This window comes from Trachinotus anak, unplaced genomic scaffold, assembly GCF_046630095.1.
Source record: "Trachinotus anak isolate AG129_WGS33_773 ecotype Australia unplaced genomic scaffold, CSIRO_AGI_Tana_v1 ptg000004l, whole genome shotgun sequence".
NCBI lineage: Eukaryota > Metazoa > Chordata > Actinopteri > Carangiformes > Carangidae > Trachinotus > Trachinotus anak.
In genome coordinates, this window is record NW_027273855.1 from 24484793 (window position 1) to 24509936 (window position 25144).

Consider the following 25144-nt stretch of genomic DNA (forward strand, 5'->3'; position numbering starts at 1 on the left):
ACATGAAAATTAGATGCTGATTATACCTTATGTCATGTTTGTCATTTCATCAGTCAGTGTGTAATTATTAAAGAAACATCTTGAAAAAAAATAAGAAAACAAGCTGTTATCAAATGTTAACTCTTTATTTGAATAAGTAAAAAAAGGTGCAGGTATCACAGGTATCATCTGTCTTGTTGTTATCCTTGTTGCATGAAACGCACTGTTTTTTTCTTTTTTTCTTCTAAAATATATTTACATGTGAAATATCCTTGTTTCTAAACTGTCTAACCATTTTTGAGTCATGTACAGAATCCGAGTCTAAACTGGTGATTAAACATTTATTAAAGTGCTTTTTTTTTCTCTTCTATCATTGCAACACAAAACAATCTTTACATAGCAATACACTGTACAGGTCTGCTTGTGTGTTATCATGTGTCGGGCTACCTGTTTTGACAGCTGCACGTTTATGCAGGTGTACTGTATCACAGAAGTTGTAAAGTACAATTAGTTCATTATTTTGTCTTTGAAATACAATTGAAACTTGACATATCATACAAATAAATAGTAGTCATAGCCAGGGCTATTGCATGCAAACATCAGCAATTATGTTTCTTCAAGCAGTAATACATTTCATTACTGGTGATGCATTTGAGCAGGGTGCAAAAGTATCTCTTAGTGTTTCCTTATACAATTTCTAACCAGTGTGTCTTTGCTGTACTCCATGAAATGTTTTAATAATGATGCACACTACACAACGCTAATTGGAAAATGGTTTGAAATATCTGACCCGTGTATTAAAATAAAAAAAGGAAGAAAAGGGAAAAAAGTGACAATAATATGAAAGAAAAACTACTCTTTGTCCATTTCCACATATTGTGAATGGTTGTCAGGGGATTTGCTGTGAGTTTTACTCAAATGGAGTTTGACTGCATGATTACTTGCAAATGTCCGACAGCAGAGCTTACATTTGAACTTTGAGTCAATGTCCTCGTCTGTGACTAGAGCCTCTGTGGCTCTGACACTGAGGACCTTCGACAGTTCTGGCTCCTCTACCTTCGTCTGGTGCTCTACCGGCATTTTGCACATGTCTTTGATTTGGAACCCGAGATGGGATTCCAGATGGGAAATGAATGAGGTCGGTGACCTAAACTGGGAAGCACAGTCATTGCAGTAGAAGACTGGGTGGCCTGTGTCCATGTTCTTCAGAAATTTGGTCCCTCCAGTTTTGCGCAGTTGGTATTTTACGTTTGCTAACCAATGGCTTATGGTGGTCATGGACAATCCAGTGAACTTGGAGATGTGCATCCGTTCCTGAGGGCCGAGGTCTGAGAGCAAGTACTTCCCCTCAGAGGTCTGGAAAAGGCTGGAGGCAAACTGAGCTTGCAGGATGAGGAGATGGCGAGGATTCCAGTTTGACTGTCTACCTTTACGCTTGTGGACGGAGTACACCTCGGCAGAGACATCCTCAAAACGCCTGACGTCTGATTCCAGTTTCATAGTTGGGATCCTTGGCGGTATGGAGGGTTTTGGCGTTGTGGCTTTTGGAAGAACTTTAACCATGTCAGCTATGTCAGACAGAGCATATTTCTGTGGCATCGGTGTGGAGGGCTGTAGTAGAGCTGAACTCCGCTTGCTGTGTTTAGATTTCGTCAGGTCTATTGGTTGGTCATCGTTAACAAAGAGAAAGGTGTTATCAGGCCTATTTCTTATGGGATTTCCAAGCATTAAAGCTGGTTTCTCACTGCTACGATTTATGTCAGCAAAAATAGACTGGGCGTGAGCAGATAGTTTATCTACTCTTGAGTTATTGGGCTTATTTGCTTTGCCCAGATGATTGTTCAGAACTGACTGCAGTGCACTAAGAGGGTTTATGCCAAGTATATCCGGAGTGTCACTGAGAGGCTCTGAAGTAGTGCTGCGGCCATTGCTGACAGAAGGGCTTGGTGTCTTCCCTCTGTCAGAGAAATCTGGGCTCAACTTCCCTTTGATCCCTTCACTCCCTTCATTCACACAGTCTGCATCAAGCTTTGAAGAGGAAGAGGAATCATCCTGACAATCGCTGTCATCATTCTCAACCAGATCAAACTTAATATTCTGGCTTTCTTTACCATCACTAATGCCAACCTTTTCTTTTTTGATGTCCACATTTTGATGCTGTCCCTGGGGAGTCTCAGCTCCCACAGCACCATGGTATAACTTCCCCTTTGGGGCAATCGGTCTCAGCTTGTGGTTAAATGTCTGCTTTAGCTGAGTAGGGGGAGATGCAGAGAGAGGGGCGCTTTTGATGATGCCAGAGAGCTGATAGGCAGCGTGAATGCTCGGGTAGGCACTCCAGCTTGGTGTCCCTGTTTGAGCTTTATTGATGGCAGAGGCCACTGTGTTGGCTAAAGATTTAAGAATGTCCCCTCCTCCACCTGAGTCTTGTTCAAGATCCTCTTCACGGAGATAAGGGTACTTAAAAGCCCCATTGCCTGCCTTTTGATCTTCACTCTCTTGCTTGTCATCTTTAGCTTCAGTGTCTTCCATTTTGTCTGATGTACCTTCCCCCTGGCTATCCTTGTCACTCCTCCCAGGGGAAGCATTTTTTGGAGACACCTTTTCTCCCTCAGTGTCACTGGCAGCCGGATCGGCTAAACCCTGGATCTTCTCTACGGCCAGGGGGTCAAGCGCTAACTGTTTACCCTTTTTAGAGGCTGAATTTGTGACTTTGATGAAATGTCCAGTGACCATCATATGCGTGGTGAGCTGCTGAAGGGTGTCATGAGAGCTTCCACACTCCATGCATTTAAGAATCTGAGATTTGCACGTCTCAAACTGCCAAGTGTAACTCGCTCCATTCTGATAGCCATAGCGATTGTTGTTGGCATTTGACATGGCGGCAGCCCGTTGTGCCTCAGTGTAGCCAGATACACCAGTCGTAGAGTCAGGGGAGCAAGGCCTTGCTGTTTCAAAGGCCCGTTTCTTTGCTGGTGGCAACAATTTCGGTGTGATTACTGGGATTGGCTCTTTTAAAGGCACTTTTTGGTAATGCTTAGTTTTAATCATATGGACGCTCAAATCCTGGAGTGAGTCAAATGAGTGGCCACAGAACATGCACTTCAAAACTTTCTGTGCATCCTCCTTCCCTTCCATATCTTGCAAATTTCTTTTCCTTGATTTAGAAGACGAAGCAGAGGAATTACTCTGCTTGCTGTGATTGTTGTCCTGGTAGTGTCCACTCTTATTCATATGGACTGTCAGCTCCACAAGAGTGTCATAAGCTGCACTACAATCTTTACAGCGAAACCGGCTGGCTCCTGTGAACACCGAGCCACAGGGCTTGGTGGTTTGCCTGTACAGGTGGACAGAGCTAAAGAGGTTGGGTTTGGACACAGGCTTTGGGGAGAGTGTCTGCTGCAAGGTCTTAGAGAGTGCATCCTGGTGCCAATCAAACTCGCTTTTGGTGCTTCCGTTGGTGCTGTCGCAGTTGGCTTTGCTGGTGTTTTTGGCCATTTTCAAGTCCATTCCTATCCCCGTCCAGTAGGAATCAGAGAGAAAGTTTGCATAGGCTGCTCTCATTTTCTCCAAGCTGCTGCCCGTCTCCTCTTTGTGTTTGGAGCTGCGACTTTCGTCATCCCTCTGGCTCTCAGGTGGCGAGGAGGTTTTGAAGTCTGAAAGTCTGTCACTGCTGTCACTAAGGCGTGACTCCAACTCTGCCTCTTGATTGGAAAGGACACTAATGGGAGAATTCTGGTTGCTATACGTGTTAGAGCTCTTGTTGTCGAGCTCTCTGTCCTCAGACACTTTGGGGCTGGTCTTCTCTGAGCATTCCTCCTCAGTCTGAGTGTCGTTTTCACCGTCTTCCTCAGCGATGGAATCCTGAAGAACAGCATCTTCATCAGGCATGTACACTAGAAAAGGAAGAAACATAGAAATTAATGACATTACAATATAATTCATTACAGTTTGATTACTTTATAATTCATTTGACATATTAAAACATTTAGAAAACCCACATAGAACATAAAATATACATTTTCTGAGAGAAGCCATTTAAGACAACGTAATAAAAGCTGCTTTGTGCCTTGGGTGGTTGGAGAGTATAGCTGGACATAATGTCTTTACTAACAGACTGCTGCTGGTGCAACAGCACCATGTGATTCACGACAGGCCATTGACGTAGTGCTGTGTCCAAGGTTTTTCTGGCCTCAAGTTGAGATGTTTACAACAATCACCAGCCACTGAGTGACAAAATGAAATTGATTCTTCTAGGGCCTGTTAAGTGTTATTGCAAATGACCTATTCCATAGTGATTATGGATGTCACAAAACTGAAATGAAAATGCAAGCCTTCTGTTCTGGATAACATCTCAGTCTTCCTGAAGCTACATGTGAAGAATGGCTTAACACAAAGGCAGATATTCTAATGTCTCGCATTGCTGTCTATCAATTAAAAGGCTTGACTAAGAAAGATGAGAAAACATGACATCAGAGGACATTTAGAGACTATCACAGGTTTCAATAATCAGTGCCTCAACACTGGGAAAATGATTTTGTTGACAGCAAAATAAAAATATGTTGTAAATGCGAATGCTGATGAAGATGCTGATCATGCTGGTGGAAAAGCTGATTCAATTATCAGTGTTAAAACTAGACAATTATACGAAAATTCAAAAGATTACTGGCAATCTGTCATGTCATTATATTTTCTCTGACAGTCTCATAAACAGCAATTACTTCTTTCATTATTCACCTGTTCATTCTCCCAACTCATAGAGCACAAACATTATTGCTTCAATTAACAGATAATTAAACAACAGTTTTTCTAATTGACACATTTCCCATCATCCAATTAGCAGAAACTCTGACTCAGCACGGAGGGCTGTTCATGTGGCTGCAGGGCCTGCTCAACATCATATGAACGCAGCTACAGAAGATTAAAATGTCCTCTCTGACAATAACTATTTCTGATTATTTTAAATCTAAATCTAACCGCCCGGAAACCCACGTCAACGCTATCACAACCAATGTTTGCATATCTTTTCAAGACATCCGGCAATAAATGCAGTTTGTCAGCGTTGTCACATATCTGAGATATTTTCCGCCTCATAGTCATGCGGGAAAATGTGCATTTTGGGAGAGATGTGGCAGATGTGCTCTGAGTTAAATATGAATAGGACATAACAGCCTTGTCCAGGCACTTATGCATTTCACGTGGTTAATATTTCTTTTCTGAATAGAGGGCACTCCATGAGGGGACGGCTGAAGCCGAGCACTCAGGAGTCCCACACTGGGCGGCCCATAGAACGTCTTCCCTTCTTTGCCTTCTGAAAATAAGACTTTTTTTTTTTTTTTTTTTATCAATATTTCAAAAGTGCCTCAAGAGAAACCCTGGAGGTGAACTGCTTGCCAGCTAATGGACGGAGATGGAGATGGGATTCGGACTTTCAAAACAAACATGGAGAATGGGGCCTCGTGAATAAGAGCCTGCACACGCACACACACACACACACCCAAGAGCCCCAGTGTGCTCTGACCTTGATCCACCGCAAGAGAGATGTTTTGATTGGCCAAGCGAGATCAGTGATGGCCTCCAAAACACCCTTGATGCTAAGGGAGAGAGTTGTCAAGAGCACAGAGGTATGTTTTATTTATAGTCTTATATATAGTATTCACAGTGAAGGAGAACACCAATGGCTATGACAAGCTCCCAGTTGATGTCCTTTCTCTTCAAAGTCATCACTAACACTGAAGGACTGGTACGAACGTGCACCAAAGTGGGGAGATGAGCATTTTTCCACTTCAGTGGTGGTTAAATAGAAATGACTCATTCCTAGTACACACCACTATGTAATGGCTATTTCCTGCATAGTTTATGTACTTTAAAATTCACCAATACATGCCATTCACTACGACCTGCTCTATTAGTAAAAAAAATGTGCATTTGACAAAGCACAGTTTTCCTGGAAATAACCACTTACATGCAGTTGTATCAGTTTTACTGTGAATGTTTGTGCCTTATCTTGGTATTTGAGGATGGGATTGACAGAGATTAACAGCTGCCCTTCCTGCTGTTCTATGGCTTTCTATCAGATGCCCTAAGTAGCAGACATCCAGAGGCACCAATTAACCTTCTGGCAGGAATCACTCCAAGATACCCGCACGTCTAACTCTGCATCTCACACCATTTGTGACTGTGCTCTGCCAGGTCTTGGTCTACCACTGCCATGCCAGGCAGCATTACTTGTTTACTTAATACAAGACCAGTTTCAAGGACAATGCCAACAGACAACACCTATAACAGGTCATTACATCAATCACAAACAAGTTTGTCAAGAATAAAACAGCAATATTGAGAGTGAAAGAACTTGTGTGTCACAGCAGCACTTGCTTGCACATTCTTTTCAGAACCTGAAGGAAAAAAAAGGAAATGAAAATGTGTCAGAGTCCACACGAGGCAACTCCCTGCCTAACTAGCTGTTACAAAACAAGAGGCTGGCATGCCTTGCCTGAGATTTAGCATGTCATAAACTGCTGTAAAGCTTCCAATCTGTGTCACTACAAATTTATATCTTCAGACAGAGATATGCAAAGGTCAAAAAACCTGAGGTGTCCATCATAAATCAGGCAGTTGAAGTGTTTATAACCTTTATCCGTTAGAACAGACTCTTGGCATAGCAGGGCCTGGATTTACAGAAGCAGCAGCCTGTTTCTGAGCCAAAAGGCTTTTTCACTACATCTAGAAAAACCAGCGAACTGCATAGGAAATAGTACATTACATTAACTGCTATATTCGTGCTGCCCAACTGGTTCGGTGCTGAGGCTTACATATTTACAACTCAACTTTAACCAACGTCTTCATAGAGCACAATCCCTCCTCCTGTGCGTCTAAGTGAGTCTATTCAAAATGTGTCAATCATCTTAGAAATGCGTGCGCCAGCTGTAAAAGGGCATTCTGTTTCCAATATCAACACGCCAGTAGAAACTTTTGTAATGGTGAGAACATCAACATTTATCCCTTGGAAGGTCAACATTTCCTTCATTAATCTGACAAGCCGCAGAGAGTTAGCAGCCTGAGGAGCTTAGCTAATGGACAGCTGCAATACCCAGCGCAGGACTTTGTGAGTATCCGAGGTAACACTATCTTCAGAGAAGATTGGGTAATTCATAGGTGCCAGTGACAGGTCTGCATGTCTGTGCCACTTTCCCCAGTGCTCTCTGGTTGTCTCAAGCTACAGTTTTTGCTGCTCACAAATCAATATCTCTTTTTACTTCTCATTGATTGCCTAGCGGTGGGACCAACCTAAGCAGGACTGTTATGACATTTCTAGATTTCCCCCTGTCCTTGGAACAATCAATTACACGCGCATGGCAATCAAAACCTCTTTGCAAAATGAACCTGCTCCATGACATTTTCATCTCCCGGATTTATGCCGTGTAAAGAAAAAAAAAAAGAGGAGAAAAAAAAAGAGAAGAAGGCCTTCTGCTGGATTGGCAGAGCACACGCTAACAACGCAGGTCAGGATCACTGATAAAATCCCCAGGCTGGCTCGGTAACTATCATCAGCTTCTCCTTTCACATGTAAGCAAATGTGCCCAGTTAATTGTGTCTGTACATTTAACAACACTTAAGCAACTGTACTCGTCTGCTGTTATAAATAGGTGTGAAATGTCAGTCAAAAAGTACTCGACGTTCAAAACACAATTCCAAAGTTATGAGGCTCTTTTGTGACTGTAGCGTCAGAAACAGGATGGTGCGTTTTATAAAAGTCACCATGATGTGAGCTATCATTAGAATGAGACACACATGCCACAAGGTTTAATATTTGACAGTGATATCTGACTAACTCAGTGAGCAGCGCACGTCAAGATCAAACAGACACATTGTCAGACATCCTGATGATAGTCTTGATGACACATCTGAAGTTAATTCTGAACCGAATCACATGAGAAATGGTGAAGAGCTAATTCTGAGCCCCGGAGCCATCTGTAAAAGATCTGTAAACACCTCTCTCTTCATTGTTCCCTGTCAGGAAACAGTCTCCCCGAGCCCAAGGACACTGCAGAGTAAAGAGAGAACAATCACACTCAGTCTACTCTCTTTGACAAAAATTGTGTCTGGAGGTTAATTGATATCACAGAACGAAATAGTTTTTGACTTGCTTTTTAAACAGGAATGTGTCATTAGTTCCCATCTGACCCATTATTTCATTTCAACACTTTGGTGTTAAATTACTCCAATGATGTCCTGAAAAGCTATTCAAAACTATGCAGACACACTGTAGCTGAGTCTATATTGTGCTGTGTTTAGAAGGAAATGGTTATTAACCGTTTTGTGGTACACATTATGGTCAAGATAAAGGGGACAAAACGTAGATTAGATAATGAAAAGTGGGTTAAAAGCAGCCATGAACCCCCACAAAGTGGTTTTGTTGGATCTCTCTGAGGCTGCGACTACAAAACCATGAGACAGAAACACTTGTGTTAATTTTTGTATGCATGATGGAGATGTTACTTAAAGCGCATTACTTACTTCACTAAACACAAGCTATTCATGCAGATAAATGCCTTGCTTTAATACACACTCAACTTTAATATTTAATAGTCTAATATAATCAAATAAAAACTCACAGCTCAAAAAGGAAAAAAAAAAAAAAAAGACATGGACGACTTGAGGACAGATTGTGAACACAGCAAATGGCACAATGTGCTCAGATGGACCCAGAGCCAGATTAATATGATAGGATCGCAAATATGACACCATATCCTGCCATCTGGCTGTTCATTTGGGCAAAAATGATCACAATAATTATGGCAATTAATCAAAAATGTTTTCACAACCAACATTCTGTTAACTAAAAATACAGAGAAGTCTGCAATGCACAGCCAACACACAAAAAATATCTGAAGCTCTGAGCTGCTCAGGTTTGGAGCCTGTTTAGTTTGGGTTATAAGGGTGTTTTTTTATTGAATGATACAAATGAGGGAATTTCTAAAACTCTGTCCTTGTATGTTGCATGGAGGCTAATCATGATATTTACTGAGCCACATCAGATTGCCCTGATTAGCTCCAGGAGCTCCCTTCCCTCCATGATGTCACGGAGCAGAGCTGCTCCTTTTGATGCCTACTAGAAGCTTCTGCTCCGAGACGCATCAGTCGGCCCGCTGCCTAATTGGAAGTGAGCGGTGGGAGAGCATTGCAATCTGCACTCCAGCACCTAAGTCATCACTTTAAACGTGCCACAGCCGCCGCATCACATGCAGCTGCCTGGTGTTGCATCTAACCAAAGGGTCTCCTATCAGCACCGGCAGAGACAATTACACACACATAACACTCCCACCCGGTCTCATAGGTCTTTACCAAACCAGCATCACACAGTCAGGTGGATGTATTCTATTTGTATGTAATATATAATGATGTACATGGAGAGAACTGCTCTGAGGTTAGACGTTTTTAAAGGGTTCATCTTGATTAGAAACATGCAAATACTTTTGGTTTCATTTGCTCAGGTTTTGAGTCTTTGAGATTTTTCAAATCTGCGGAAGTATATATTACTCAAATACTGCAGTACATTTCTCAGGTACTTAAGTATTTCCTTTTCATGCTACTTTACACTTAAACTCCTCTTCTTGCAGAGAGAGACATTGTGCTTTTTACAACATTTATTTGACAGCTGCAGCTAAAGGTTACTTTCAGATTAAAACATGTGATCAGTTTGTAAAATATGATGCTTTGTTATGAATTAAACAAATCAAAGTATTGTATATGTACCAGTTAAAATTAGCTCCACTTCAGTCAACTACAGGATTAGAAGTATAATTTGCAAGTGAATGCATCAATAATAATGATGTAATAATACAATATTATGACACTGAGAGGAGCCAAAACTAAGTTTTCTGTACTTTTACCAACTAAAATTTCTAATATAAGAATTTTTACTGAGTAAAATTTCTAATATAGCAATTTAAATGGTAATGGAGTATTTTTTTTTGTGTCATGTTGCTGCTTTTACTGAAATCAATAATCTGAAATCTCAGAGAGAGACATCTGCAAACCTGAGCAAAAATAAATAAATAAAATCCAAAACTGTCTGCCTGGCCAGATGCCACCAGAGGTAAGTGAGAAAATATGTTGTTTTGTAATTTAGATGTACCAACTCTTTAAATTACTGGCTGCTGAATAAGCTGTAATGTGCTGTTTTGTGTAAACAGTAAAAAAAATATACTGCACACAGCGCCACTGCCTTCTATTCGTCCTCTTCTGCTAACAAGCGGAGGTAAATATAAACAATTTGGCGAGCGTGTGTAGGGTAACGTTACAACTGAAGAGGCTTAAAAGCCTCAGTGTATATTTGTCAGATTATAGATGATCTTTTCTGCCCTGACTGATACAAAGTTCCAGTTGGCAGAGCAGAAGCGGGGCGGCTTCAGCTCCAGTGTATTTTCTACTTTCAGCAAGGGAGGGGGGGGGGGGCAGCCTCGTGCCGCTCTGTCACTTGGTTTCTGAAGAGCCCGTGACACGGCTCTCCAGGAGCGACATGATGAGGTCTGATGGTTCCTTTCTGCAGAATAGCAGTTTACCCCTCATTCACCCTTATCAGAGAGGGAACCCATCATCTTACAGTACGCCACTCAAACCGCTTCGCATATTGGAGCTGACCAGTCGAGCAAACAGGGCGGTACTAATAAAAGACCATCTTGCTTCGGTTCAAATTTCCCTGATTGAATGTCAGTCAGGAATGTTTGCGTGGCAGCAGGGAGGAAAGTGGGACATCGTTTAAAGGACCACTGCCTTGCACACATAAGGCCTTTGTTCTAGTTTTATGAGATACTGAGTGAAAGGTATGATGGCCTACACTCCGACGTACCTAACGCGTTGTTTGTTTTTCATGCCCACTAGCCCGACTAAATAAAGAGCTTTTCCATTCCAGTTCAGTCATTGTCTGGTTTTTTGTAATCATCATATGATTCTGTTTTATTTTGCGTCTGTGGGGCAATATCTAGGATTTAATTGTCTTTAATATTAAATTGATCTTTTATTTCCTTGTGATCTCATGTGTGATTTCATGATAATAATATTACAGTATCAAAAACAGCAGCCTCACTCTTTCCTCCATGGAATGGATTGCATTTGGTGTTCCCCTGAGATCAGTAGTTGTGTATATGGTACATACTGTACAGTCCCTGCATCATAAACTTTGCATGAACCCTAAACACGGGCCCTCCCAAACAACAGCAGCCCTCCATCAAGGTCAGGCCTTGATGAATCTGATAGTGCAGCTGGAAGAGACTCTGTGTATTCTATTAAAACATTCTGCATTTCACTAACTCTTCCCGCTCCTCTGTCCCTGTATGGATCTTTCATTAGATTCTGGACGGGTTCCAGCCAAAGCTTTCCTTGTACAAGCAGTTTTATGCAGTTTTCAGCAAAGGGAGGCATTTTTTTTTTACATTCCAAGTTCATTAATAGTAGATTGCCACTTTTTCCCTTCATTAAATACAATGAGGCTACAGAGTGAATTTGCAGCTGAAGCGTGGTACTGTCAGTTTCTAGCAGGACCAAAGGCTGCTTCATGGCAAGCATAAAGGGAGGGAAGCGAGCCCGCCAAACCTGGAGCTCTGTGGGACAAGACGAGCAACAGTAAGAGAGGCAGAAATGCTTCAAAACATCCCGCTCCCTCCTATTCAGATTCATTTTAATGGCAAATTTGTTGTCAAGTGTCCTCCACAAAATGATTAGGGCCCGCTGTTTTCTGAAAAGTGCAAACTTCTGGATTTGCCTGGTGTGCATTGTCACTTTGACAGCCCATTCTGAGAACAATGGCTGCCCAAATAGTGAAATGTGTTGGCACCCAATAGTTGAAAGTTTCCCCTTGAAACAGGCTTTCTGCTGTTTGTGGGTATTCTGCTGTGTTGATATCTAGATGTTGATTAGAATGAAAAAAGACGCCAGTGAATTGCTCTCCCCAGAGCAGGCACATCAACCATTGTAAGAGATTGACAGTCTCTCCATTGAGCCAATTATTTCTGTTCATAAGACCTGTTTCAATAAAAACTGGTTAAAGACTACAGTCATTGTGTGAGCATCTGAATTAAACTACTGGTAGGATTTACAGAAAACCAACAGTATTTAATGGCAGGACTGCCCACTTAGTGCTGCTTTTACTACATGTAATAATTACAGACATAATGTTGTTTCCATTAACTGTTGAATACAGTCCTTCTCAGAAATGAATGCATAAAAAAAACCCAGTCTACTCCAGGTATATGGGTTATTATCGTGTGCTCACATATTGCCAAATTATCCTCAAGTCAACTACAGTAAAAGAAACATAATAAAAGCAGATGTAGTGCCCTGCGCGTGTAGGATATATGTTCATTAATACCACACTGCAAACATTTCAAAGCTGTTCAAATACTGCCACTGGAAAAGTCAGTGCAACAAAAATATTTTCTTTGTGCTATATCCTCATTTAGCCCACGAGTCAGCGGCGTGACATTTCTAAGGTGTTCAGCTGTAATGGAGGAGGAGTAGGTGCCGACTGCAAGACGAGCGCGCAGCCGTTTTATTCATTGCATGGGAGAAAGTGGTTAATTTATTGAAAAGAAGGTAGGCGGACGAGGCAGCAGAACGGAACTGATACCCTGCGTGGCTGTAGGTTGTGCACCGAGGGGGAGGAGAGAGAGGTGGAAGCAGGGAGGAGGGGGGATGAGAGGAGGAGAAAAAAAAAAAAGGAGGTTGAGGGAGGTGGAGACCAGAGCGACAGAGGAACGGTTAATGGAAATGAGTGACAGGCTTTCAGAATGATTTACAACGGGTGGCGCTGCGGCAGAGCCAGCGCTTGATGGATGATCCTGAAAGACGGAGACGAACCATAAATCATGTCTTTGAATCATTGACAGAGATAAAGGAGGGGGAGAAAAAGCAATGGCATTGACGTTCATTCTTCCAATAATGTACATTGACGAGTTACACTACGGAGCCTTAATTAAAAAGTGAACACGGGTCTTCTCCCTCTCTCAACTCCCCCCTCCTTATACCCCCCCTCCTCCCGCCCCCACCCCACCACCACCACCAACCCCCGCCGGCTACGCTCCTCTCTTCTCTATTGCGATATCAATGGTAATTAAAGATGCAGCATCCCCGGCCCCTGTCCCACAGCCACTTCCTCCAGCTTCCCACAGCAGCCAGATTAGATAAGTACTCTGCTAAAAGATAATGTCACCCCTCAACAATATCAATGTGGGTCCAGCCAGTTTGTTTCTACATCTGTAAAACACACACACACACACATGCTGAGATGAGTGGGGAGGCAGGGAGGGGGAGGTTAGCTCTGTTGTCTTTAAAGGAGAAAACAAACAGGGATTCTGGGGTTAAGCACACATGACAAAAACCAAACACTAATACTCCTCAGTTACATACGTTGCCATGTTTTAACCTACAAAACAACATTCAAAATATCAGATTTCTCCAAGTCCCACTGAATCTATCCCCCTTAACATCCCGCCTCTTAAAAATTGTGTTGTTCTGTCTTGAGTGCAGATGGCACTTTGATAAACAGGAGGAGCCCTGTAGGAGCAGAGAGCCCTGAATGAGTGGCATTCCACATCAGCTGAGCTCCCTTAAAGTGCACACAATAGAGCAATGAGGTGAAAGTAATCCTAAACATCTGTCTTATATGTCCTACACGCACAGGCTGTTTGTTCAAGTTCTAGGAAAGACATTAGCAAGAGGGGAGAGAGAGAGGGAGAGATGGAGAGAGGAGGATATATCAATTCATGCACTAGTTCTCCAAAGGGATTAAGCAGGGCCTCTGTTGTCTGTCCTCTCACTGCTCTGGCAAACAAAATGGAGAAGCTGCCCTACTAATGCAAATAGCCGCTTTCATGACATACTGTAGCAAGCATGTTTGGAAGAATACTTAAAACTACAGTATACCACCATGATTGTTTTTAATTATTTAAACTTGATATTTTTTATAGCTCAGATTATGAGGCTTCTGCAGAAACCACAGCACGATGTAAAGCTGCTAATAATAAAACTAATCTTTGTGTTTCAGGGATGCAGTGTTTCCCGAGGCCTCCTGGAAGCCTGCTCTGCCCACATGTTCTGCCCGGTGCACTGTCCTGTTTGACGGCTGTGCGGGGAGGCTGAGGGGCAGCCGGTCAGCCCGCTGCATATGGGGGTATTCACCGACATAAAAAAAATAACAAAAAACAAAACTGAAAGACACACAAAGCTGTCGCTCTCTCTCTCTCTCCATCCCCTGTCCTGCTGTGAGAAGACATTTTGGCAAGCTAAAATGGAAATGAATACACAATGGTCATCTAGCGCTGAAAAGCTGTAGCAATAATATTGGTCAGGCAAAAGGCTGCCCTGCCCAATGTGTGTGTGTGTGTGTGTGTTCATATGTGTGTGCGTGTTTATGAAAGATTCATGCTGCAGCACAACACAAAAGCTCACACTCGCAGGCTTTGCACGATTTGAGAATCATTTTCACTTGAAGGCTTGAAGTTGTTCATATCATGTTTGATCGCATCCTCGCATCAAAACACAGTTTGATGGACAAGGGAAATAATTACTTGTCATTCATGTGTCTGAGGTTCCTCTTCTCTCCTCTTTTGTTGCTGTTAAACATGTTCCTCTGTTAAACACTTTTTTCCCCTCACCAAACTCCGCAAAACGCTCCGATTCAACTTTCAAGTCGAACTCTTGGAATAAAAAACTAAACTATTTCATTGAAATCACCAAAGATGGACAGAAACATGTGAGCTTCACGTTTCTGATAACTGACTGCTCAGCTGAATGAATCAAAGGGTTTGAGTGTAATGAACTTCTCGGAGTCTCTGTCATTAGCTGCGATAGCTTTCGTTGATCTTAAATGGACTTAAAAGATGATCCATACAGTAATGAAGCCAGCTCTGCCTCTGGCCTGGCGCCCGTAACAGGACATAATCAAAGTCACAGGGGATACGCCGGAGCTACTGTTACCAAACAACATCCCTCCACTTCCCTGTTGTGTTGCTGTTTTGAAATTAAAAACAAGAGAAATCTGTTTGTCGTTATGCTGTAAATTCTGAACGCTAAATATTCAAATTCATAGCATGTGTTTCGGGGGCCCGTCAGCTGGGACCACAGAGCAGCAGGACGGCTTACAACCTACTGGGTCTTTTGGAAAAAGCAGCGTGTAGTGTCCAAGGCCCACCCTCCTCCTGACTCTTCTGCCGGGACCACCCTGCTCGCTGTGTTACACTACATGACAGGACGATGCTGCTCAGTCCTTGGACCCATCGCATTGTTTTTCTTGGACCATGGTGAAAGCAAATAGCAGCTAAAGGGCCCCGGCGCTCGCAGTAAAAACCAAAAACCCGTGCAGTCATTCATCAAAGCTCAGACAACTTGCTACTCCCCCACCAACTACCAACCCCCCCAAGGCATGGCCATCCCCCCACCCCCCCACACACTCTAGGTTTTAACTAGGACTCCAAATAATTCCAGAAATGACAAATGATACTTATATCTCTGGCCTGCGCCGAATCAATAAGCATGCAGAACAACTATCCATCTTGAGAGGTATCGACAGACGTGGCTTGACATCGGCAGAGAAGCACTTGGTGGCTCTATTCAGGATTGGGATGGGAGGGACGGAGGGAAGCCGGAGAAACAGTACGCTCACTTTTATATTACAATAAACCACCCAACACTGGTAACAATCAAAACCCCATTACAGGAAGTGCAGCATCCGGAGATATTTGTCTGAAAAACACAGAGGAGGAGGACACGTCCTCACAATCAGAGGGCCGACTGACCGTTTGTGAAAATATGCGCGACCTTGTGAACTGGGAAGGGGGTTATTTTCACAGGAGCACCTGCACATGTTTACATGGCAGTTGTGTGCTGAGTATGAGCTGATGGGTGGCGATATGGCCCCTTCTCTGGTCCCCCCGACTGGATCGGAGCAGCTGACAGATAGCACTTCAGAGCAGCTTTAGCTGCAGCTCCCCTTGAGGGGCTGTGATTGATGACTCGCACTGCCACCTAGATCCATTTTCTCCTCCAATCTGACTCCTCACAGGTAGAGTGGAGTCCTGCTTCTCTCTCTCTATCTCTCTCTCTCTCTCCCCCTCCCTCCCTCCCTCCCTCCCTCCCACTCTCTCTCTCATCTGTTCAAATTCGAGTGGGCTCATTTTTGCAAAGGAGTTTACCAACAGAGTGACTTCAAAACACCTACTTTGAACAAATTAAAAACAGAATCATACAGAGGAAATAATTTGAACTAAATGCCTTTCAAAGCCATTTTGATCCTGAACATTAGAGATCAGAAAAGTAAAGAGGAAGAAAAAAAAACAATAAGATGTTTCAAGGCATAATGTCATTAGCAGGGAAAATGTTAAGACCCAGGACCCCTGCAGGTCTGAAGGCATTTAAAAACAGTTAACTTAGCCATCTGGTAGACAATTACACAGGAACAAACACACCGCCTCAGCAAATAAAGCTTGCCTCATCAATCACTAGAATGGCCAGAAGTTGGCCTGTTATTCCCTCTGATTTAATAACCCGATGAACTGCAGTGTTATCCACTGCGAGTCTTCAAGTCAACTGGAGAACATCCCAACGTTTACCAACAGCAGAGAAGCTCAAAGTGTGAATTACACGTCCTCACAGAGGCAATTATTAATATTATCATTATTTTGTATTTTAATCAGTTGTTGATGTTATGAAATATTTCAGTGCTTAACCAAAAAAACAAACAAACTTGATTATTTCTACTACTGTAATTTTCACCAGGCTGCAAAAATAAATGAAAGTGAAGAAGAAGTGCAAGGTTAAAAGTAAAAACATTTAAAACAGTTGCTGTTTCCAGTTTCAAGTAGTTAACTTAATTAACATTTGCCCCGCGCTTTTAATTGCAATCATACTTCCCTATGGGACCTGAATGTGAATTGTCTGGTAATTGCAGATGTTGATGCGAGATGGTGACACAATGTCAAGTCTGTTTCAGAAAATTACTGAACAAAATAGGAGGATGATGAGGAATGCACAGCTACCGGGAGTGAACCCCCGAAATTCACTATAAAGGGGGATTTTTATGAAGTTAAGACACTGCAGTGAAAAATGACTGACCCAGAAGATTCATACATACAATCAATCCAAACAAGCACCATGCTATTACACACCGGTAGTGAATGAAATAGATACCTCAGCATTAAAAAGGCTGAATTTCACCTGGATGCAGGTCAGTCTTTGTCACTTTCACTGGGGTGTTTTCTGAGCCAACAACGTGTTCATCTGTGTTTCTGGGTTGTGGCCTGCATGGCCTGTGTGGAGAGAAAAGAAGTAGGCCACCGCTGCGGTCTCCGATTCTCCTCAGTACACGCGTCACCTGCCAGCTCATGCGGCCCAGCTGAGATGTGAACAGGTCTGGCAAGAACCAAATGTTTTCATTTACCTCAGGGGCATCTACACTCTTCTTTAGTAGGCGGTGGCAGGCTAACATGTCAAGATACCGGCCCGGGACTCTGGGCCTCTGGGAGAGGTCACGCACTCAGAGCTCGGGTTCACAAAACATCAAGATACAAGAAGAGAGGCAGCTCAGACCTCTGCACTGCTTCCTGCTGCAGCCTTGAAGCTTAATATCACCAAAACAACATCAACAGCAGATGTGTTGTTATTGCAGAGATAAAGACAGAGCAAAAGCAGCTCTGGTTCATTTTGATTCTGACACCTTGAAACCTGAAAATGTGCTTCATTACACCTCCATGCTCGGATCTGAAATGTGTTCACATTGTTTGATGAATCTACATTCTACTGGGCAGCAGGGGGTGGCGGTGCTTCTCAGGCTAACCTCAACACGTCTATTTCTAGCTGAGGACTTGCTGACAGCACATTTAACTTTGTGATCTGCACATGAGAGACAGCTAACAGTTGCTGACAGCTGAAACACACCGAGCCCCCATTTCCCTATACAATACCTTATTGACACGTCTCATTTGATGAGGACTTCAAGTAACTTTCACATAAAAAAAATGAAAAAAAAAGTTGGTTGGGTGCAGATATATCATAAAGAAAATGTTGGTTTCCAGCCAGCTCATGGAAACCAGTAGTTCCTTTGGGGAGGCTCTGGGAGGGGTTGGACTGGAGGTGGTGGAGGGGGGGGGGGGGGGGGGGGGGGGGGGGGGGGGGCGTGGCTGTCTATAGAAGCCTGATTTATGATCTACTCAGTTTTGCATGTGTGTTCACAGGTTTGTGGGAGTTACACTCAATTAGAGCAGCAGGGGTTAGAAGTATGTTTTTCTGAGGATAAGTTAAAGCTTGACACGTTTATTTCTGCCAGTGCAGCTGAACAGCTGGTGACAGCCTATCAAAAGTCGTTTTCTTTGATCACCCGACTCAAAATGTGGGAAATAGTAACCGTCCCTGACAAGTGAAAAGAAGAAATCCAAAGGAACACAAAATGTTTATAAAGCACAATCTTAAATACCAGTCAACATAACTGAGAGCAGAGAATAACTGTATGGTGAAGATGAAAATGTCATCACTTAGCAGGACAACAAGAAACTGACAAATGCAAAGCTAATCAAATTTGTAAATTCAAATTAGCTTAAATATAATTCTTGCAAAGCATGACCAAGGGAGCCTGCATCAAACCAAAGAGTGAAGAGCGACTTAATGGATTCAGCAGGACAAAAATCCCTCAATTACAAGTTAAATGCTATGTCCCTTCACAATTTATATAAAACTAGTAAATCTTATTTTTGAGACACTTAATGATTGAGCCAGCCAGTGAAACGGGTGAACAAAGTACCAGCGTGAGGAGTTACTCATATCCCTGTTGAAAAACTCCTCCGTTTAATGATTCACCACTAAGGAGAGTCCACACACTTCCAGAAGAATTCAAATCCCTTTTCCCACAGCCTCTTTCAGTCCGTATGATAAATGACACCCGTCATTCCGCCGTTGCCAAACAGCACAGAGGGGAATTGTACTGATATATGATTCACAAGAACAGGAAATAAACTCTGCCTTTCTCTGTAGCTCTGCCTCTTGCCAAGTAGGACGGACCTGGACAGTGTCAAGGCTCTCATGGTGGAGGCAGTGGGAAGGCTGACGGCGCTGAAACCCAAAAAGGGAATAGACAGTGGGTTTCCAAAATGAACTCTTCCCCCTCTCTCTCCCTCTCTCCCTCTCAAAACGCTGGAGCTCCTGATGACTGATGAAAGGCGCAAGAGCCACTGAATTAAAATAACAGCAGCATCTATGGGAATGAGCTTAGGAGGATCAAAAAAATTAAACGGAGGGCACGGTAAAGTCTGCAATTATCAAACAGGAAAAAAAAAATATATATAGAATGAGCAACCTCCGCCTGCCCCCAATTACAATGCAGCAAGCAAGGCTAATTACTGCGCCTTGATTATTTCAGATTTCTGAGTGAGTGAGAATGACAATGACTTCGAGAGATGGGGTTCAAGTTCAGATAAGGCGAGTACACACAGATGTAACATATAAAAATGACTGTATGAATGAAATAAATACAAAATTCAACCATTTTAACGTCTTCTACTGTCTGTTCTGCTAATAGGCAGCGAAGCAGTCGCATCAAGTTGGTTCTCTTGTGTCAGAGACAGACGGAGAGGCACATCCTGCTGCTGTGCGGCTGCTCGCCTTCAGGCTAGCCCCTTCAGGCCAGCCGCTCAGCGGTAGGCCTCCCACTCGGGCTCAGAGCGCAGGGATGTGCCCAGGGCCAGGACCAGCAGCACTCAATCACCCAGACAGCGACATCCTTTCGCCATCACCATCAGAGAGGCCCCTTTGGGGTGGTGTGAGGGAGGGTGGGGGGGTTGGGAGGGATATTTATGAGTACAGCGTTCACATACACGCCCATGCGGCTGCGATTCCGCTGATATACTGTCGGCTGGACTGTGGGATGGAGCCATATAGTTCATCTCCTCCTCATTTTTAGCCCCTAACCAGACCCCTGTAAGTGCTCCTCTGAGCTTTACAGGTTGGGTCTGATGCGGGAAGCAGACAGCGAACGCCGCATGTAAATCTGCTACTCCGAGTGTGAATGTGAAAGTGGAGTTAGAAGGTAGTTATTGGATCTCATTGTCAAAGATTGCTTTGTTTAAAAAATGTGAAGCAAATGAGCAAAATAAGTTGCAGCAAGGAAGAAAAAAAAAATGCACGAGCTGCACTATTTTGGCACTATTTGTTACAAAAGACCCTTTTGAGTCAAGCCCTATGTGATGAGCAGCATATGTTTACCTAAAAGGTGTATTTTAATGCCTCTTTACCTTTGATTTCAGAGCAGAATAATTACAGAGGAAGCCACGTAAAACCCTGTGGCAGATTAGGGAAGTGAGTTGGAAATGGGTTCAAATTGTCGTTCTGAAGTTAAGAGGCTACTTTGCACCACAAGGGGTTTCTTTCCTCAGGCAGGCCAGGGGATTAAAAGAAGCCATAAAAGGTCTCTGTAATGGCATCAGTAATGTCTTGCTGCCATTAAAAACGGTGAGAAAAACATCTGCTTTGCATTTTTCACTCCCCTGCTACTCATTTGTCTTTCAAACTATCTGAGAGAGTGCCTCGGCTTCAATGCGCTCATATTTTTTCAGAATAAGGTTATTTTACAGACCTCGTCCGATGAGCATTTGCCTAAAACCTGGACTGTATTTTGGAGGTGCCAAACTGAGGGCTAATTTGCAGCGGTCACATATTATGAAAAAGTGCAGTTTGTGTACTTGTTGGGACCATTATCCTGAGTAAATTCTCAAACCGTGCAAACTGTGAAAACTGGTTCCAAAGCTGCAACATCCAAACATCCTTTACTAGTGTTTATTCTTTACTTTAGCCCCAAAAACAGATTTTAAAACTATCTGTATTCACACCCAGCCCACATAATAGCAGCAAGCTTAGAGTAAACACCTTGATTGCTTTATGGCTAGCCCCTAACCATTAGAGGTGCACTGTATCCTCCTTCCCTGGGCTTCTGGGAAGCTGAGGCCCCGCAGTAATCTTTTCTCTGCTAACCCTTTAATAAACCATAGCCTGCTTCATTAGCCTCCCCTCACTGAGTGATTGATCGGTGCCAGTCACAGAAACCCCATCCTCGCTCTGCCTACCTCTCCTCAACCCACTAAATAAGGCACTTTTTTTTTTTTTTGCAGCCAGCTACCACCCATCACACTATTAAAGGAGAGTATTCAGTGTGAGCCAAAGAGGGAGTGGCATCAGCCGTGGATGGCAATGCAACAGTGTTCCTTTTGTTCAAAGGCTGGGTCAAAATCAATTTATAGGATGCACTATACTGGGCTCAGTATATTAGATTCTTATGGGTTCAGATTCTGTCCTGACACTTGAAAGGAAGGAAGACAAAATAGATTCAGTGAGATTTCAACAACGAGCTGTTCGTATTACACTGACGAAAATACATTAAGAATGCAGACTGACTGCGAAAAAAAAAAATTCAGATGGGATTAAAGGTGCAGTTTATAGACAGGATGACTCATTATTTTGCCTATCACTTAACAGGGCTATTATTATTAAATTACATTCACTGTGATTCTATTTCGCTCAATTCAAGCTGGCTAAATATAGAGAGATAATCATCAGAAATTGGACTGAAAAGTTTTTGGCAAATTTTGATAATGTCCTTAAATTACATATTGGAACATGGATTATATTATTAGAGGGGGAAAACAGTAAATTGAGACGTCTTCATAGTCACTACACAAACTGCGCTTGAATACTAATTCAGATAAAAAAGAAAAACACAATAAACGCTTATGAAGAAAGCTTGTGTACAAGAGGACAAACAATGCGACAAACGCTGAGTTAAGATACAACTAAACTTGATGTAAAAGGCAACCAGAGAGAAGAAGAAACACATAAGCTTACAATAAGAGTGGATAATACAGCATTACTGTAATAATGACATATCATTTTCCTGTCTCCCATTAGGAGCTGGACTCTTTTCTCTTTAGTGCTATCTACAATGTCTGTGCTGTGTGATCCCTCACTGCTCTACAGAGGAGGAATAGAGAGATACAGAGGGGAGAGGTGCTCGATGCTGCTCAGCTGCAGTGATAAAGTCAGTAATATCACTATCTCGCCCTCCTCTCCCAAGAATTGCTATAAACCTATTTCGAAAATTGCACCCATATATTCAGCGAAGACAGTTAGCTCATCCCGGTGACAGTGCAAACTTTTAGGCTGAATTATGCCAGTGTCATTCAGAGGGGTTTATCAAAGAGGGTCAATAACTCACAGACCCAAATCTGAGATAGGCCGGCCCCAGCTCCTCTCCCTCTCTGCTACAGGCAGCTGGTGTGCTGCCATGGAACAGCCTGCTGCTATTGCTCAGGACACAAGATGGTGCCCAGTCACACTACTACATGGCAACGCTGGGAGCTGAGCAGCTCCAGGACAAGCAGAGACATGAACACGATCTGATACACCGGACAAGTCACCACAAATACCAACTGAAGAGATGGAAACTAACTTTGACAGGACTGCAGCTAATGATTATTTCACTATTGATTTTTTTTTGAGTATTTTTTGATTAATCCATTAATTGTTTTGTCTGTAAAATGTCAGAAAAAGTGAAAAATGGCTGCCATGATTTCCCAACTTAACATATTCAAATGTGTTGTTTTATCTTTAAAAGTCCTAAACCAAAATATACAATCTGTTTATTATCACACAGAACAAAAAATCATCAAATAATCAAATTTGAAAACAAGAACAAGAGACATTTTGACTGAAATGATTCATAAATCAAAAATCAAAATAGTCCGTGATTCATTTTCTGATGATCAACTGATCGATTAGTTTTATTTTTCTTTGGTGTTAATTTAAATATAAGATTTTTTAAGACCACCATAAAGAATGAAATTTAACAGCTCTTTCAAGACCATACCAGTCAAAGGGTTGGGACAACAAGGCCTTCTATTATTATTTCTTAAGTACATGAGATTTTTTTATGTCAATTTTTTGTCAGTACCTCCCAGCTGTATAACTATAATTCCTAGTTAATTATAATGAATCTATTAATACAACCTGGGCTCAGAGAAGAGTCAGAAAATTAACTAATTGAAGTTTAAGGTTTTTTACAAAAAAAAGATCGATGGATGAACTTCCCTCCTACTGTAGCTAGCAGTAGCATCAGGGAGGAAACAACATTCAAGACCTTTGTAAGTGTAACACTTTTGACTTTTCAACACCTGCTCATCCCCTGATTCATAATCTGCTGAACGGGTAAGGACAATAAATCCAGGATGTTTATTTCTCTTTATAAATAGTCTGTGTAGTGTGTGTCTTTTTGTTTTGACGTGACATGCAGATGTTTGTCTTGAGAAATGAGCTACGTTTAACTTTGCTCTTTCCTTAAACCGACCTTAACAACCACCGTGATTCAGTGCTGACAAATACCGAGAATGCAGACAAACATTTCTCAGTTTCTAAATGAAATTGTGTGTTTTCGGCACATTTACCAGAAACCAAGGCTTTATCACAATTGTGCTAAAACAAAACAGAAAAAAAACTGATGCCATTTTGCACCATCTTAAACTCAAGAAAACATTTCACCCTGACACTTATCTGCAATTAGCCATGTTAGATGTTTGCCATGTGCAAACACTTAGCTGAATTTGACATTCATTTGATTCTAATGGGCTTTTCAGTGGGGGTTTTTCGCCTGTAGGATGCTGCAGTGCAAACGCATGACTGTTCACAAAAAAACATTTGTCACTTGGGGACAGAGCAAATTGGTATCATTTATTGTTAAAACAGACATTTTATATTTTCTTCGGTAGGTCAGACTGAATTCTTGTGTTCCTTTAAATCCTAAGCTTTTTCAGTGGGACTTTTGCTCCTGCCCTGTCTGTAGTCTGAAGGGTGATATCACCTGCAGCTGTTTACAATTAGCTGAATTGTGTCCCGTAGCGGTACTTAAGTTTTACTCACCCTCTTTAAAATCTGTTTTTTTCCATATGGCCAAACATTGAAGCTGCTTATGTGGAGCCCAATGCAACTGGACCTCTGCAGCCCCTAATACATATTTAATTCATTTTAAAACAACGTAATGGAATAAGTTACTGGACTTACTGGTCTATATGGTTTAGTTTACGGATGATCAGCACAAAGCTCAGCCTCTACAGTTACACAAACTGTGTTCATTTTGAGATTGTTGAGGATTGCATTGTATAAATACACAGGTGACACCACGCCCACCAAAATATAACCCCTCATGACAAGTGACACATTGGCTGCTGTACACAAACTACTTTGCTGCATTGGTCAGCAGGAAAAGTGTGTTTGGGTCAGGGTGATACATGCCCACACATCCTCTGTGTAAGCTGAACTATAAAAGAAGCTGGGGTCTATCAGACACCCACAGCCACCAGCTATTTTGCATCTCGCAGGCCTCAGATGACAGACAGTTGCATGAGTATCCACGCTCTTACTCTACAGAAGGATAATACTGTTATCATATGTGGCCCAGATCTGAAGCCCAACAATACAGACTAAGTTCTGAGCTCCATAATTCCACTGGTAAAAAAAAAAACTATCAAGTGCCATTTGTGAGAGTGAGCCGTCACGCTGACTACAAGAGACAAAACAGCAAGAACGTGATATGAAGTTGCCCAGATCACCACATCACAGTTTTCACATTTCAACCTTCAATTATGGAATGAAAAGCAGACTGAAAATCATCCAGTCAGATTTCATTTATCACCATTTTTCTATTTATTATTTTGCAATCATCTGAATTCCCATGTTTGGTACAAATCTCAGCTTTGTTAGAGTAATCTCTTATTAGGAACAAATAATCTCACTTCTTATTTCAAACAAAACATAGTGTAGCTTTTGTAATGACTGTATATGTATGACCCTCCATACTAAATGCACAGACACAGCACCACGAACAATGTGTCCTAGGTAAGGTACTTAAAGTATAAACCTCCTTAAATGGTGTGTCATCAATAATGATTAGTGTGGGATGCTTGCAAACTGTATACACACTCTGCTGTATACGCCTGGAGGGCAGGACTGCATTCCAGTGAGTGCAGCGACACCGCTCTTTATCCAGCCAGAGGTGGAGATGATCCTCTCTCACAGTGGGGCCTTCCCTTTGTGTACATGTGTGTTTAGGGTTGTCTCGGCAACTGCGAGCCCGCTCCCTCAT

The 25144-nt window shown here is 42.4% G+C and overlaps 1 protein-coding gene across 5 annotated transcripts in view; it reads right to left on the reverse strand.

Moving 5' to 3' along the window:
- Positions 1-306: 306 nt before the first annotated feature.
- The window catches only part of LOC139621096 (teashirt homolog 2), a 103912-nt gene continuing 79074 nt past the window's right edge, over positions 307-25144 (reverse strand). For all 5 annotated transcript variants that reach the window (XM_071477361.1, XM_071477362.1, XM_071477360.1 and 2 more), the window contains one exon: positions 307-3872. In XM_071477361.1, coding sequence (XP_071333462.1) covers positions 832-3867 — 3036 coding nt within the window. In that variant the 5' untranslated portion in view covers positions 3868-3872 and the 3' untranslated portion in view covers positions 307-831. The remainder of the gene's footprint in view (positions 3873-25144) is intronic.